The sequence below is a fragment of the Solanum tuberosum genome, unplaced genomic scaffold, assembly GCF_000226075.1.
Source record: "Solanum tuberosum cultivar DM 1-3 516 R44 unplaced genomic scaffold, SolTub_3.0 scf00412, whole genome shotgun sequence".
Lineage (NCBI taxonomy): Eukaryota > Viridiplantae > Streptophyta > Magnoliopsida > Solanales > Solanaceae > Solanum > Solanum tuberosum.
This window is the reverse complement of record NW_006239336.1, coordinates 450208-466906: the sequence shown is the minus strand read 5'-3', so window position 1 is coordinate 466906 and position 16699 is coordinate 450208. Positions and strand designations below refer to the sequence as shown.

The window sequence follows — 16699 nt, the reverse complement described above, 5'->3', positions numbered from 1 at the left end:
ATGAAAACAAAAGTGGGTCCAGAAATAGAAGGGATGGTGACTTTTCTAAAATTTTAGAAAAATAAGCTTTCTATCATTTTATCTTTGTCACCTTTTTTGCTCTCAAGAACATTAGCAATTACAGCTTCGATTCCAGAACTTGCCATTCAAAGTTGTAGCTGAAACATGTTCATATATTCAATAGAATTGACAAAAACATTTCAGAAGTACAAAAACAATACTGTTGAAGAGTCGAAAAGCTACGCAGAACAAACTCAATATAGCAACACAAACACCAGTAATGCTAAATCCTCCAGTCATGTTATACCTCATTCCAACCATGGAAGAATTAAACGAAAATAATCACCTAACAATGTACATATAATGGTGGAAATAAGAGACCTTGCTTCCCCATTGGCATAATTTTTTCTCTGAGAGATATTAACAGGCATAAAATGGTTCATGCCATCTAGTAAACTCATCATCTAAACGGTGGGCACTACTCTACAAATGGAAGGAACTAGAGATATTGTACAGTGGTGATTCACTATGTCATGATCTTCAAGGATGGAGTAAAATCATATGCGACCCAGCCTCACTAAATGCGACTGGTGCTTTTCAGCAGCTGCCTTATCAGCAGCTTCACGCTTGAGTGCCCTCTTTGCACGCCGACCAACAGTTCCTTTAGGAATAGCAGTCTCATTCTTCGTAGTCTGGCGTGATGATCCAGCACCTGAGTCATGGGAGTTTGGTGGATGAGCAGGACTTGCTTCTTGCCTTCCTTCCCTGACGTAACCATTATTGCCCCATCTCCTGTTGCCTATGCGGAGACTTGGTGAACTAGTAAAATGGTCGTCTTCTAGCTCTTCATCATCCTCATAATATGCATAGAGGAAATCCATGTAATCATCGACTTCTTGTTTTTCCTCCACAAAGGGTTTGAACCATGATGCTCTCAGTAGAAGGCAGACACTCTCCTCAAACATGTAGTCCTGGATACTGTTGAAACAATGTATCATTTCTTAGGATAAAAATAACCAACCACAACTATGGGGATGTTTTCAAGAGCAAAACTACACGAAATAAACAAGGAAAAGACGATGCCAGACAAGATTTTGGTCCTCAATGCAACCCGATAACATGCTTTTGACAAACAAACCCTATTCTTCCAAGGACAATATAGATCTCTATTGCAAGGAATCTATCAAGAATTACCTATTTAGGTGACGTCAAATTAGATATTCAGAGGTCAATTGGATGCATCTCTAGGAACTTAGTAATACCAACAATGGTCAGAATCTTTAGAAGTCAGCTTGTGGCATATACATAACATGGAATTTGCAATAAAATCAAGTAGTGCTGAGGATCTCTCTAGATCAAATTCTTTATACTGCCCTTTCCAGGTTGCACCACAATTGACAAAAAAAAAAGAGACCATTAACCACAGCCCACCTTTACTGGTCTAGTTTAACAAGGCAATAAATACAGCTCCACGACCTCTTACAAAAATCAACCGGATAATTAATTAGATCATTATGTTAGTGAAGTGAATAAGACAATCATAAATAACCTGTCAACATAACAAACAGATCAAGAAAAGAAGTCACAAATACTTAAATCCCTCCTCGGAGAATTATGCACATGGTTTTATACTTACTAGTAAAAGTGCAACTAAGGATGTACATTAAATACCACATATGCCACATTATTAGCATCATCTTGAATCACACTTACTAAAAGAAAGTTAAACCAAAATAATCAGTTACCTTCCATCAAGGGAGCGATGGATGTGGAGAAATTCAAATGGATGTTTACACTGAGGGCATGTTGGTTCCTTTTTGTAAGTTGCCCACCGAAGGATGCATGTCACACTGCACCAAAGTAAGGTTCAGTCAAGCTGAAAATAACAATGCATAATTGTTTGAAAGCAAACAAAACTAGCACAGATCAATGCAATTGATGCACAAAAGTCAATCATAAATGATAACTAAAACAAATCCCCCAAGAGCATAAATAGGCTATTATTAATACAACTAATGAAACAAAAAATTCTTCCGGGTGTAGAGTAGATTGAGCATAGAATCGCCAGAGTAGCAAATTTCCTTTCTTTCCTTCTTGTGTTCACCCAACATAGAAAAGCAAAAATTCCCCTGCAGCAATAAAACAGAACAATGCCCACAAAGTTTATTCCTTCTTCACCCCGCTGATTGAGAGGTGCTTCTGAGGGATTCGGTATCACTGGCATCTGAGTTTCTTTTCATTATAGTTCATTTGCCATTTATTTACAGTCCTATTGATAACCTAAAACAAAAAAACGACAAGCTATCTTTCTTGATAGTTCGGAACCAAATGTAAGTGATTTGTTCACCTAAATAGTAAACTGGATGAATCCTATCAGAGGCATGCGGATCATACTGCAGGAGATAACTAACAAGACGTAGGATAATTAGCTCGGAACCAACTTTAAGCGATCGAAATTACCCAAAACAGTAAATTGGATATAATTCTATCATGGGAGTGATGATCAAATGGCAGTAAATGATTGGAGATTGGTTCTATGTACATACCAGTAAGCATGCTCGCAACCTTTTACAAGAGCAGTTTCTTGGAGCACTATCTTATTCAAACATATGGCACAGACACCATGATAATTGTTCTCACAATCAACTTGGTACCTTTCCTCAGAATTGCTCTTCACTTCAGTCTGAAACAAAAATCCACATCAATCAGCTTAACCTGTATCGTCTAATCAAATAACACAGCAGTAAGCCTGTACAACGGAAAGATTATATTCTATTCGTCAAATGATGAAAAGCAACACTACACAGGCCATAATCATGTACCAGGATGGGAACAGGAAGAAAAATTACCCTACAGCCTTAACTGGAGAGGCAACTTTACAAGTTAAGCCAAGAAACGGAGTTAATAATATGTACAAATAAAGTATCTTGAACCCATTAAGCAGCAAAAGAAAAACTAGGGTTCAAAATCCACAAACCTAAAATCTTGAATTTGTCTGAAATCAAATCCAGCTAACACCCAAATCAATTAAACCTCTATAAAACACTAAACAAGAAAAAACTACTGCAAACACATAATACTTTCAATGAAAACAATTAATCGAAACTCTTGAACAACATTCAAGATATATCTATTCAAGACCATTTCCAAGGCTCGAACCCATCACCTCTTAATCACATAACATCAACTTTACCAGTTATAAAGCAAAGAAACTGAGTTAATAATATGTACAAAAAAAGTATTTTGAACCCATTAAGCAGCCAAAAAAAAAAAACTAGGGTTCAAAATCCACAAACCTAAAATCTAGAATTTGTCTCTAAAATCAAATCCAGCTAACACCCAAATCAATTAAACCTCTATAAAGCACTAAACAAGAAAAAACTACTGCAAACACATAATACTTTCAATGAAAATCAATTAATTGAAACTCTTGAACAACATTGATCACATAACATTAACTCTACCAGTTATAAAGCAAAGAAACTGAATTAATATGTACAAATTTGCAACAGGATAGATAGATCTTGAATGTTGAAAAAAACCCATAATTACCTGTTCTCCAATAGATATGTCCTGAATGTTGTTCAAGAGTTCCTGATCCTCAATCTCAAGCTCGACAACGGTAGACATGGCCTAAAGATGGAGAAAAAAAAGGATAAATGTAGTATACACCAATGTTTATATAGGGCTCACCCACCCGCCGCCTTACGTCAACCCACCCTATGCCGCGTTAAAAGAGAGGGAAAAAGAATGATATTTTGAAATATTTAGATGACTTTATTAAAACGGATGAGAAAAAATTGTCTAGTGTTTTTGTGTCTAATATCGAGGATATGATTCTAGATAGGAGGAGGTTGATGGCATGTTAAGGGTATACAATTTTAGCTTTTGGGTTGACTTTGGTCAATATTCGGGGTTCGAATGCTTTGATAGAAATTTCTAGAGTTTCATTGAATTCAGGGGATGAATTTTAGGTTTGAATGAGATCTTGGTTGAATTTTTAGAGGTCTCGAGCTTGGTTTGACATTTTTAGGCGTTATGTTCATTTCTTGTGATTTTCACGAGTTTCGGGTCAAGGAGACCTCATATTTCGTGTTTCAATGATTCCATTGAGCCGAAATATCTAGTATAGTCAAATTTCATATATGGTTTGTGTGTACGGGGTTCTGAACGAATCATGAGGATCATTTCAATGTTTTTGTGTTGACTGATTTTACTTGGGTCTGGGTTCTGATGCATCTCGCAATCGCGAGGGAGGGCACACTTTCGCTAGGCTTGCGATAGTGAGGTCTGATTCGCTTTTGTGAAGGTTTAATTTTCCTTGACCTTCGCGATCGCGAAGGGCCTATTCACGATCGCGACCTTCGCAAAAGCGAAAGTCGAAATTATTTTTGGGGTTCGCTTTTTCGAAACAGTGGTTGTTTTTTATTCATCAGAGGGGGGTTTTGACCTGTAAATTTTGGGGTTTAATCCCCATTCTTCATTTTTGACCTTGCTAAAACCCTTGGAGGCGATTTTGAAGAGATTTCTTGTGCTAAATAATTTGGGTAAGTTTTTATGACCCTAAAACTTCATTTTCCTTTGATTATATATGGATTTTTAACATCAAAACTTGAGATTTTGATTGGCTAATGACAAGGTTTTTCAAGAAATTGAGTTCTAAACTAAAATTGAGATTGTGAACTGATTGTAATTTCTTTTTTCGAAATGGTTTTCACCAACAAATTCCAAATGACTTAGGTAACATCTTCAAGTAAAGATTGTTGGATTCAAACATCATTTTGGGAATTGATTAACCCATTTTCTCAAAATACATAAGTTGAGTATTGTTAATTCCGGCATCTTATTGTGAATTCTTGATTGAAATAGATTGTATGACTTTGGACGTCGTTCGGAAGAGGAAAATACACATTTTGAATTGACTAGTTGATCAGATTAAAGCAAGTGATCTCCTAAATCTGATAAATCTAGTAGAATTTGTATATTTCCCTTCATCGTGTGTGTTGGGGAGTACTGTGAGTGGAGTGATGGATTTTTTGTTCTACTTGATTAATCTTAAAGAATAAAATGAGTATTAATGGAAAAAACATCATTATATTTATTGTTGATAATGATGTTTTGTGAATTGCCTTATTGTGGCCCTATTGTGAATTACTTGCCAAAGAAGAAACAAAGAATTGTGTTGTTAGAATGTGGTTGATTTGGGACTTCAAATAAGATTTGTTTTTTATGAAAATGGGTCTACTCTAGTAGAAAAAATTTATTGTTGTTGAACTAGTCAACTAGGTACATTTATTCTAACTAAAACCAGAGTAAAAAACATACTTAAAGAATTCTTGTTTTCTAAGTTTCTTATCTAAACTATCACCAAATGTTTATGAAAATACAACTCATTTATCAAACATTCACTTTTTCTATCTGACGGTGATATTTCAAAAAGTGAACAACAGATGATTTTTGTCCGTTTTGATAAATATTTGGTGATAATTCAGGTATAAGAAGGAAACACCTAATAGTTTCGACATAAAGCTGATAATTCTCATATTAGTACTTTTGAAAAAAATAGACTTATTGCTATTGAACCAATCAACAGATTTATTTTTTTATTAGTGCAGATATAAAATAAAAACAAAAGTAGATTAAAAAATGAGAGGGGATTGTAACTTTTCTCAAATTATGGAATTGATGAATCAACAACGACAATATACTGATATTCCTGTGTTCTAAGCTTTCTATCATTTTACGTTTATCGAAAAATCTTTGCTCTCAAGAACATTAGCATTTACAACTTCGATTCAAAAACTTGCCATACAAAGTTGTAGCTGAAAAGTATTCATATATTCAATCGAATTGACAAAAACATTTCAGGAGTACAAAAAGAATACTAATAGAAGGCGAAAAGCTATAGAGATCACCATTTATGCTAAATCCTTCAATCTATACCTCATTCAAACCATGGAGGAACTAAACGAAAACAATCATCTTCTGTAACTTTATACTCCCTCCGTTTCAAAAAGATTGGTCTGGTTTGACTTGGCACAAAGTTTAAGAAATTAAAGAAGACTTTTGAATCTTGTGGTCCTAAATTAAAGTTATGTCAAATGTACAAAATTGCCCTTAATCTTGTGGTCTTAAACATGTCACGTGGAAAGCAAAAAGTAAAATGTTTCCAAAATAAGAAAAAGGTCATTTTTTTGAAACTGACTAAAAAGGAAAGGAGGTCATTCTTTGTGAAACGGAGGGAGTATTATTTACATTTGTGCTAAATCTTGCAGTACTAAGAATACTGGGAGTTTGGTCAATGAGCAGGCCTTGCTTCTTGCCTTCCTGTCCTGACATTATATATCGTTATCGCTCCATCTCCTATTGCCTATGCAGAAGATTTGGTGAAATAGTAAAACGGAAGTCTTCTAGCTTTTGTCATCCTCATAATACGCATAGAGGTAATCCATGCCATCATCGACTTCTTGTTTTTTCTCCACAATCAGGGTTTGAACCATGATGCTCTCAGGAGAAGGCAAACACTCTCCTGAAACATGTAGTCTTGGATACTGTAGAAACGACGTGTCATTTCTATGGATAAAAATAACCAACCACTACTATGGGGATGTTCAAGAGCAAAACTACAGGAAATCAACAAGGAGAAGATGACACCAGACAATATTTTGGTCCTCAACACAACCCGATAACATGCTTTTGACAAACAAACCTTTTTCTTCCAAGGAAAATATTGAAAATTAACATACACCAATAATTAGCATACACATAATGTCTAATGATGTGGAATTTGAGATTGAGAGTCAAGAAACAAAGTTAATAATGTATCTTCAACCCATAAACCTAAAATCTTGAATAAATTTGGCAAATAAATTAAACACTAAACATGAATGTTGAAGAAAATTCATTATTACCTCTTCTCCAAAATACGTAGTTCCACAACATTAGACATTATGTAAAGCTAATTTCAGATATAATGGATCTTCAATGAACGTTTGTATAGAGATTCTCGAGAATTATTCCCATAGAGGATCTTGAACGAAGTTGATGGGAGTTTGAAGATAAACATACATGAATATTTATATATGGCTCACCAACCCTTAAAAGAGAGGGAAAAATAATGGTAGTTTGAATTTATTTTTCGATTCTCTATACTCATTTGGCGTATTTTAATTTATCTCTGATCGAGGTTATGAGTTTAGATAGAAGGTAGGTTAGTAGGTAGTGTAACATTATCTTGCTTCGGGGTGGCTGGTGATTGTGATGATGAATTAGTTTTCATTTTTCTATTTTATCATTTTATTCCGTTGATAATATATCTTAATATGTTGTTTATGTTCTTTCGATTATCACATGATTTATTGTCATTTTGGTTCCTCTTTGGTAGATGTTTGCATTGTTTCCTTGTTATTTATTATATTTTCTTTATTGTCTCCTACTTCTTTATATCGAGATTTGTTGCACCTGAGCCGAGAATCTATCGGAAACAGTCTCTCTACATTTGTGAGGTAGTGTCGTAATGGTAAGATTTGCGCACATTCTATCCTTTTATCATCTTGAAAGGTCAACATTCCCTTGTTTCTCGGACCTTGATGACCCTTAAAGGTTTTACAAGTATTTTCATCTCTAAAATTTAAAAAGACATCGTATTTTCATCGAGGACAGTATTGTGCAAATGAAAAAAATATGTCATGGATTCAATAAATTTGTTGAAATTTGAGCTGATGAACAAAGAACTAGAGAAAAAACATACTTAATGAATTCTCAATTTTCTGAGTTTCATATCTAAACTATCACCAAATGTTTAGGGAAATACATCTCAATCAACAACCATTCACTTTTTCTATCTAAATGATGGTGATATTTCTTGTAGAAACAAATGATTTGTGTGTTTCGATAAATATTTGGTGATAATTAAGGTAGGAGAAGTAAACACCTGATAATTTCGATAGAAAGCTAATATTTCTCATATTAGCTATCCTTTTTTTTTAACGCGCCAAAATCAAAAAGTATTTGGGACTTGAAATAAGAATATTTTTCTATAAAGATAGGTCTACTTTTAAAAAGAACAAGACTTATTGCTATTGAACCAGTCAACTTATACATATTGGTGCAGATGGAAAATGAAAACAGAAGTGAATCCAGAAATGAGAGGAGCTTGTTGTAACTTTTCTCAAATTTTTGGAATATTAGAATCAACAACTATAATATATTGATATTCCTGTGCTCCAAGTTTTCTATCACTTTACGAATACTAGTAATGCTAAATCCTCCAAACATTTTATACCTCAATCGAACCATGTACATATAAAAATGGTGGAAATAAGAGTCCTTGCTTCCCCATTGACATAATTTCTTCTCTGAGAGATATTAACATGCATGAAATGGTTCATGCCATTTAGTAAACTCATCATCTAAACAATGGGCACTATTCTACAGATATGTCATGAACCTTCATTCATTAGAGATGGTGCTTTTCATCAGCCACCTTATCAGCAGCTTCACACTTAGGAACAACAGTCTCTTTCTTCTTAGTTTGGCGTGATGATCCAGCACCTGAGTCCTGGGAGTTTGGTCGATGAGCAGGCCTTGCTTCTTGCTTTCCTGTCCTGACATAACCATTATCGCCCCATCTCCTGTTGCCTATGCAGAAGATTTGGTGAACTAGTAAAACATAAGTCTTCTAGCTTTTCGTCATCCTCATAATACTATGGGGATGCTCAAGAGCAGCACTACAGGAAAAAAAACAAAGAGAAGACGACGCCAGACAAGATTATGCTCCAGAATACAATCCAATAACATACTTTTAACAAACAAACCATATTCTTTCCAAGGAAAATATAGATCTCTCTTTAACTGGGAGAACCATTGCAAGGAATCTATCAAGAATTACCTATTTAGATGACTTCTAATTAGATATTCAGTGGTCAACTGGATGCATCTCTAGGAACTTAGTAACACCAACAATGGTCAGAATCCTTAGAAGTCAGCATGTGGCATATAGAACACAACAAATTCATAGTCGTTTGAAACCTAATAAAACTAACACAGATCAATGCAATTGATGCACAAAAGTCAATCATAAATGATAACTAAAATGAATCCCCCAAGATCAATAAAAAGGCTATTGAAACAAACATTCTTCCGTGTGTAGAGTAGATTGAGCATAGAATCGCAAGACGTAGTATATTTTCTTTCTTTCCTTCTTGTGTTCACCCAACATAGAAAAGCAAAAATTCACCTGCAGCAATAAAACCGAACAATGCCAACAAAATTTGTTCCTTCTTCACTCTGCTGATGGAGAGGTGCTTCAGAGGGAATCGGTATCACTGGCATGTAAGTTTCTTTTTTTTTTGTAGTTCATTTGCCATTTATTTACTATCATATTGATAACCTAATGACAAAAATATGACAAGCTATCTTTCTTGATAGTTCGATGCAAACCAAATGTGTGAGTGATTTGTTCACCTATATAGTAAACTGGATAAATCCTCTCCGAGGCATGCTGATCATATTGCAGGAAATAACTAACAAGACGAAGTATAACTAGTTCGGAACCAACTTTAAGTGGTTGAAATTATCCAAAACAGTAAATTGGACATAATAGCATGGGAGTGATGATCAAAATGGCAGTAAATAGATGGAGATTGGTTCTATATACGTACCAGTAAACATGCTCACAACCTTTTACAAGAGCAGTTTCTTGGAGCATTATCTTATTCAAACATATGGCACAGACACCATGATGATTGTTCTCACAATCAACTTGGTGCATTTCCTCAGAATTGCTTCTCATTTCAGTCTGAAACAAAAATCCACCTCAATTAGCTTAACATGTATCGTCTAATCAAATAACACAGCAGTAAGCCTGGACAACGGAAAGATTATATTCTATTCGTTAAATGATGACAAGCAACGCTACACGGGCCATAATCATGTACCAAGATGGAAACAGGAAGAAAAATTATTGGCATTAACGGAATTCAAGTATTTGATAAGGATACGATACTTAACTCTCATTATAAGGACTGACCATGAAATCTAAATCAATGGCGCCAAAAGATAGTTAAATCAAGAATCTTTAACTAGCTGCTATCCAAATTCCAAATCCTTCCAATTGACCATTGTTTACAGATTTTTGTCACTAGAAACTTCAGAAAATCTACCCAAGGATGTGGCCTAGTGACCAAATCCCAGGTTGTGCTAAAACCATAGTTACAAGTGAAAAAGATGAACAAAACTGCTTCATCAGCCTAACAAAAAAAAACAAGGGCGTCTATCATTGAAACAGTATCTTCTATGTATCTCTGGTCAACCCAAAAGCAGAAAAGTCTAAAGCAGTTCAACTTAATCCTCTGAACTGAACTGCTAAGTCTTCAAGACATCTGAAATTCCTTTCTTTCCAGATTGTCCACCAAATGCAAGCCAGGACAATCCTCCATCTATCTCTGTGTGTCAATCCTGTACCTGCTTCTTCCCAGTTGAGTAAGACCTCAATAATCTTTCTTGGCATTGCCCAACCAATACCTCTAAGGCTAATGAAGATCTTTCATAGCATCTCTGTGATCCTACAATTAAGGAATAGATGGCTGACTGTCTCAATTTCTTCACCACACATGTAGCACTTTGAGCAAAGGTTGAAATTTCTCTTGCTAAGGTTGTCATGTGTCAACACCCCTTCCCAGGCAAACAACCAGCTGAAACATGCTACTCGATAGGGTATTTTAACTCTCTATTGAGAAGCTTATAAGCTGAACTAACTATGAACCATCCTCCACTGTCCATTTTCCACCAAAGTCTATATTACTAATTAAACTTCAATTAATCTATCATTCCATCTATTAAACAACAATAAATCATAAGACCAGATCAATTAGGGTGTAGCCACAATACAAATTACAAGTTCAGTAGAACCCAGTAGCTTTAGCTCAACCCCTTTATTTGTATTATTAAGAAAATGAGTTGAAAAGTTTTCTTCCCGTAACCAAACTATCACGAGACCAGATTCTGCATAAGGGGAATTTTCTTCAAAACTGACAAGTGCACTACAATGCAGTCAGACGCACGGAAAAAGGTCGTAGAACATGAACGATAAGTGAAACAAAATACTGACAAGAAAAATAAAACGAATGTTAGCTCATAAAATTACCGAGATCTATCTACATTAATTATTTTTAATTGACATCTTCCCAAATCTTACATTAATTATTTTTAATTGACATCTTCCCAACTCTTTCCTGCACCTCCTCTTTCTTCTCCTTTTCTATAACTTAAGGAAGCAAATATCACTTTGCCTACCAGGGGAGGAAGGAAAAAAGGGAAGAACCAAAGTAAACTCAACTCTAAACAATAAGAAACAAACAAGAAATCACTGAAGGGAAACTCATTCAATCACTGTGTACTACAAGCATTTATGACTATCAGTCCACCAAGCATCCCAAAAACACCAGATGAATCATCAAAGACGGGATTCACTTATAACCATTGCATCAATTGTTCAGAAAGGCAAAATTTGAATTAGCATAATAAAGCAAAACTTCCTTTTATGGGTAAAAGCACTGTAAACTTTCTTTTTGCTGGTAAGAATAGTATTCTAAATCCGCACTCCACTATACTATTCAGAGACACTGGAGATATCAAACAATCCATCACAACCACACAACACACATGACACAAGTAAGTGCACATTAGATGGGTACTTATTTATATTGAAGAAATTCAAAAGCATAATCTATACTCAGTAAAATGCAATTGATTATCATATATGTTAGCCTAGCTAATGTTTTCTTACAATTTTTTTTAAAAAATATCCCTTATCATGCAATATGCAACTCTGCACTTCCCAAGTTAAGCTAAAAATATTCAAACATAGTCACTACAATGTCACATTTTCTTTTTAGCACGCTTAAAAAAACTGCTACTTCCGATATATGTAAATTCATTGATCTTAGCACTCTCATTTTATCTTTATGACATACTTTTGGAGGAACTAACATGTAGGAGACCAATAAATACCAAGAGTAAAGAAGTTTATTACTTTGAGAAGAAATCCAATGGTGTGTTTTTCTACCTTTCTTTGATATGAAACAAGATTACCTGAATGTAAAAACTTTTGACCCCAGTTTTCAAGACTTATGGAGGCCAAATAGATAGGATATCCCTCGGAAGGAGAATGAAGATTATTATCATTCTCCCCACTTTTTAGTTCACTAACATGTCCTTACTATTTTTGACAGCTCACTAAAAAAAGGGCCTTCTCGACATTCATACAAATTTCCCAAAAAAGAATTCATTGGATTGTCAAAAAGAACCATATCTGCTTGATTGATTGCCCCGAAAATAGTACAGAGAATGGCGTTTTGGGTGAAGCAAAGGTGAGGGAAATAAATTTGGGGAGGATGCTAATGTACTACCTTCATGTAGTAGTTTAGTAAGACCCAAATAATATATATGTACACACACACACAGACACACACTAAACAATTGACAATGGCAAATATCATCAGCATCGATATCAGTCTAGGTCAAGATAAATGGAAGATACTTCTGGAACTAGTTTTTGGTATTTGGTATGTTATATATATTTAACTTATTTCTATCTTAAGCTCCTTGTCTAGTCAAATACTTTCATATAACACAAAACAACCATGAATAAACCTTATTGTTCAAGAGTTTTTGGTTTGTTGGTCCGTTTATTATTTGCTCTATTTCTATCTTAAGTATTTTCTGTGTTCTTCTTGAGCCACAGTAATATACATACATCAGGCATGCATTAAAGGCAAATAGTTGACAATGGTGTTAGGTCCCCTCTTTCACAGAGATACTGAATTAATATGTCATCTTGAACCCATTAAGCGCAAGGGTTCTAAACCCAGAAACCAAAAATCTTGAATTTGTCTGTAAAATCAAATGAATTAAAGCTCTGTAAAACACGTAATGAAAAAAAAAACCATGAATTGTACCTTTATCCTTTTCTTCACCATCTTATTAAGGCCGTGTCTACCGTTGTAGAACTTGAATAAATAATGTATACCATAAACCTAAAATCTTGAATGTTGGCTATCAAAACAAATAAATTAACACCTGTTCTCCCATAGACGACGTATGGTTGTGAAGGTCGACAACATTAGACATGGCCTCTAAAGATGGTGAAGAAAAGGATAGAGGCAGTATACTAACTAATTTCACATCTTGAAAGAAACTGACCGGAGATTTGGGATTAACAGACACCAATGTTTATATAGGGTTCTATGCCGCCTTAACAAAAGAGAGGGAAAACAATGGTATTTTAGGAAAGTATCAAATTAAAAAAAGTTTTTAATCACTAAACCCACATACATAGTTGTTTGTTAAAGAAGACATCTCAAGTTTAAGAATATAAATAAATTTTATCTAATTAAATATCACATAAAGTCATGAGTACGAAATAAATTATGTGGGGATGAGAAATTCGATAGGAGATAGAGAAAATATTAAGGTTTGGACTTTTGAGTGATCCTTGGATTCCTAATTCGATCGGTTTTAAGCCCATACAAGGACATACACAAATAAATTCACAGTTGAGGGTAAACGACCTTATAGATCAATACCATCATATATCGAATATTCAAGATCTTCATCACCATATTTGCCCAAATGATATCAACTCTATTTTGTTTATCCCAATATCTAGTACCGAAAATTCTAATAAAAGTTATCTTATTGGACTTTTTTATGGTCACTTTAAAAAAATACAAACATTTCTATTGCTTCTGCCTCGGTTCTACCCGGTATAACATAGAACTGTCTGCAGTCACCACTAGCCTGAGAGTCACTACGAGCACCACATTGAGCTCCCTTAGTTCCACCCTTGGTGCCCTTAGCACTACCTCTAGGACTCTGAGAAGTGCCTCGTGCCGTTATAGTTGGTGTAAAACGAGTAGTATGTGATTCAGACTGGACAGTAGAAGAACCATAGGGCAATCCTTTGTCTTGTGCCCAAACTTCTCACAAACAAAATAACCACATGGACCAGAACCGCGCTAAGAGTAACCAGAAGAGTCTGCACGCACTCTCTGACCTGAGGATAAACTATGTGTACCCTGACTGGTTTGGCTAGGACTGGATCCACTAACACCATCTGATCTTTGAATGGCGGTCTACACTGGTCTACCCTAATAACCCTGTGAGCCCTAACCTGAATAATCTCTACCTTTGGATGAATGACCACTGAACTGACCCCGGCGACGAAATATCTTAATATTGTTGCCCTGACTAGCATGTCAAATACTCTCAATCATCTTGTATTGTCAATAATACTCTGGAACGTACCACGTGATAACACAAAAGAAGTTGTGGTCTCATAAAGATAACTAGCGAGCCCATTTACCAATTTATGGATCCACTCAAACTCTATAGGAATACCCAATATGGCATAGCGGGACAACTCATGCAAATGAGCCTTATACTCAAAAACTGATAAGGAGTTCTGCTCCAATCTATCAAACTCACCTCTGCACTGATCTCGAAGGTTGTAGGGCACAACCCTCTCAAGGAACACCTTAGTAGACTGCTCTCATCCTATAGCAGGAGAACCAACGGGCTTTCAAGTAAGAACTGATCTCCACGACTCCTCGGCCATTCCTAAAAACTGATAAGAAGTGTAAGACACCCCATGAGCCTCTAAAATATCCCAGTTGAACAACATGTCCTGGCACTCAGTCAAGAAATCATAAGCCTTTGGAGAAGCGAAATATACGAGATCACAAACGTAGATTGCTCGCAGCTAGGCTAAATATGAATTGAGACGAAAGCTTTACAAAGCCCTTTGTAAATATCTCGATATTCCTAGTGATATGCGGGCAAACATCATTCTAAGTAGTCCAAGTTTCCAAGAAAGAGTTCATTTGCACGAGTAAGAAACCAATGTATTTACACGGGTCCTTATGTGAGTTCTTTCAAATTTCTCGTATCCTTTTTTGTGGATTAGCATCTCGAGGTCCTTTGATGGGCATAAAGAAATCATCTTGGTAGCAACCACCAAACTAATAGAACAAGGGTTCGCTTCGCCGTATGTCTACAAGCAAGGTAAGTAGGTCCATTACCAGCCTGCTCCGGACCGAAAAGACCTAACAGACAAATTAATCCCATATCTAGGATCATAGATGCTAACGAGGCGAGAATCTCGAAAACAGACATGGTCGCACTAGAAGAAATATGTGGAGATGTGAATCTCGAAGGTGCAATAGAAGACACTGAAGAAGGACCAAGAGTTTGAAATCCCACACTAGGCCCCAAAACTAGACGTGTAGTACCAATTGTAATAGGATAACCTGAAGTACCCAGAAGAACATTAGAAGGAGAGACACTATCCAATATAGCCAATAACATGACTATCAACTCATGAAGCATCAGAGTACTATCTGGAACCGAAGGTGGCCGGGCTGGATCCCTCACCTCAGTCTGCTGCTCAATAACATCATCATGCTCATGTATGGGCTCAAGCGATGCCTATCTATCTCGTCCTTGAGCAGGTGTTGCCTCTCTTACTCGACTACGACCTTTAACTTCATCACGTCCCCTACATCGCCCACGAACCGGGGCTCTAGCAGCAGGTACACCCTCGCCCTTTAAAGTATTGGCTCTAGTCTTTGGTATCTACACATAGAGAATAAATTAAAGGTATACAACACTTGATATGAATAATTCGCATGAAAGGAATCAAAGGAAAGAAATTTCTCCTACTAGATATCTTGTAGCCTCTCGAAGATAAGTACAGACGTCTACGTACCGATTCACAAGACTGTACTAGACATCCTGCTCTTTAATTTATTAAATTGTGAATCTAGCGCTCTGATACCAATTTGTCTAGACCCAAAAATTGAGGTCGTGATAGTACATACCCCAAAAATCCCAAAATGGTGTGTAAGCCAAAAGAATCACACATACGAGACTCTCGAAGAGAAGTCAGACCACAGACGATAGAAAAACAAGAAGGAATATCCTAAAAATAGGTAGCATAAGTATAAAGAGAATCTAATATATTTCTAGAATCTGAACTACATCTCAAGTTTTCAAAAAATAAGTAAAGACTTTAAATAATAGATGGAGACTAATGATGTTCATGAAAACAAGATCTCTCTACAACTCCGAAAGAGAGAACTCTGTTGGATCAAATCAATTACAACGAGGCTCACCCTGACTAAGATTTGCATCAAAAGGATAATAGAAGTAGGGGTAAGTACAATCCACATGTACATAGTAGGTTGAACCAACTGAGTATAAACAACTAAACAGACTTAAGAAATAAACTATGAACGCTTCCACTTGCACGCAGAAAAGTCTCATTCCGACATCGATGTTGTCAATTTATATAGAACGACGCAAATAAAGTAAAAACATAAGAGTACAAATAATAATTAAATCAACACATAAACAAGTCACACAACACAATGAGATTGGTCGATACGATGCAATGAGATGATGAATGATGTGGTGGTGTTATGCCGTAATTTTACTAACCTTAGAAAAATCACTTTTTGAAATGTTCTAAGTATAAAACATTTTAAGAAAAATACTTAGAAAAAAGTCGCCACTTAATTTTTTAAAGAAATTAAGAAAACTTATAATTTTCAAAGATTTAAACAGAAAAAATCATTTGAAAATACCAAAGAGGGTTCGGGGTTCAATTTACACTTCGAGAAGGGTTTAAGCATTCGAAGTG

General features: G+C 35.6%; 1 protein-coding gene and 1 long non-coding RNA gene across 6 annotated transcripts in view; both read right to left on the bottom strand.

Moving 5' to 3' along the window:
• Positions 1–240: 240 nt before the first annotated feature.
• On the bottom strand, positions 241–3742 carry LOC102579503 (uncharacterized). The gene is made up of 4 exons (XM_006362691.2): positions 3553–3742; positions 2547–2683; positions 1746–1850; positions 241–978 (listed from the first exon to the last, which is right to left on the bottom strand). Exons 1-4 carry the CDS (start codon positions 3628–3630, stop codon positions 558–560), a joined length of 741 nt encoding a protein of 246 aa, XP_006362753.1. The 5' UTR covers positions 3631–3742; the 3' UTR covers positions 241–557.
• A 4513-nt stretch (positions 3743–8255) lies between these two features.
• The window catches only part of LOC107057964 (uncharacterized), a 13375-nt gene continuing 4931 nt past the window's right edge, over positions 8256–16699 (bottom strand). For 2 of the 5 annotated variants that reach the window (XR_001471686.1, XR_001471685.1), the window contains exons 2-3: positions 9663–9799; positions 8256–8729 (exon numbers count right to left, since the gene is read on the bottom strand). This is a non-coding gene — a long non-coding RNA (uncharacterized lncRNA). The other 3 variants (XR_001471687.1, XR_001471688.1, XR_001471684.1) reach the window with 3 other exon arrangements.

Excerpts from the sequence above, each read along its gene's own strand:
- LOC102579503 (XM_006362691.2), bottom strand. The coding sequence starts at position 3,630 with ATGTCTACCGTTGTCGAGCTTGAGATTGAGGATCAGGAACTCTTGAAC. Across the intron at positions 1,851-2,546 it reads GGTTGCGAGCATGCTTACTG|TGTGACATGCATCCTTCGGT; the intron begins GTATGTACATAG and ends ACTTTGGTGCAG. Across the intron at positions 979-1,745 it reads CATCGCTCCCTTGATGGAAG|TATCCAGGACTACATGTTTG; the intron begins GTAACTGATTAT and ends TTGTTTCAACAG.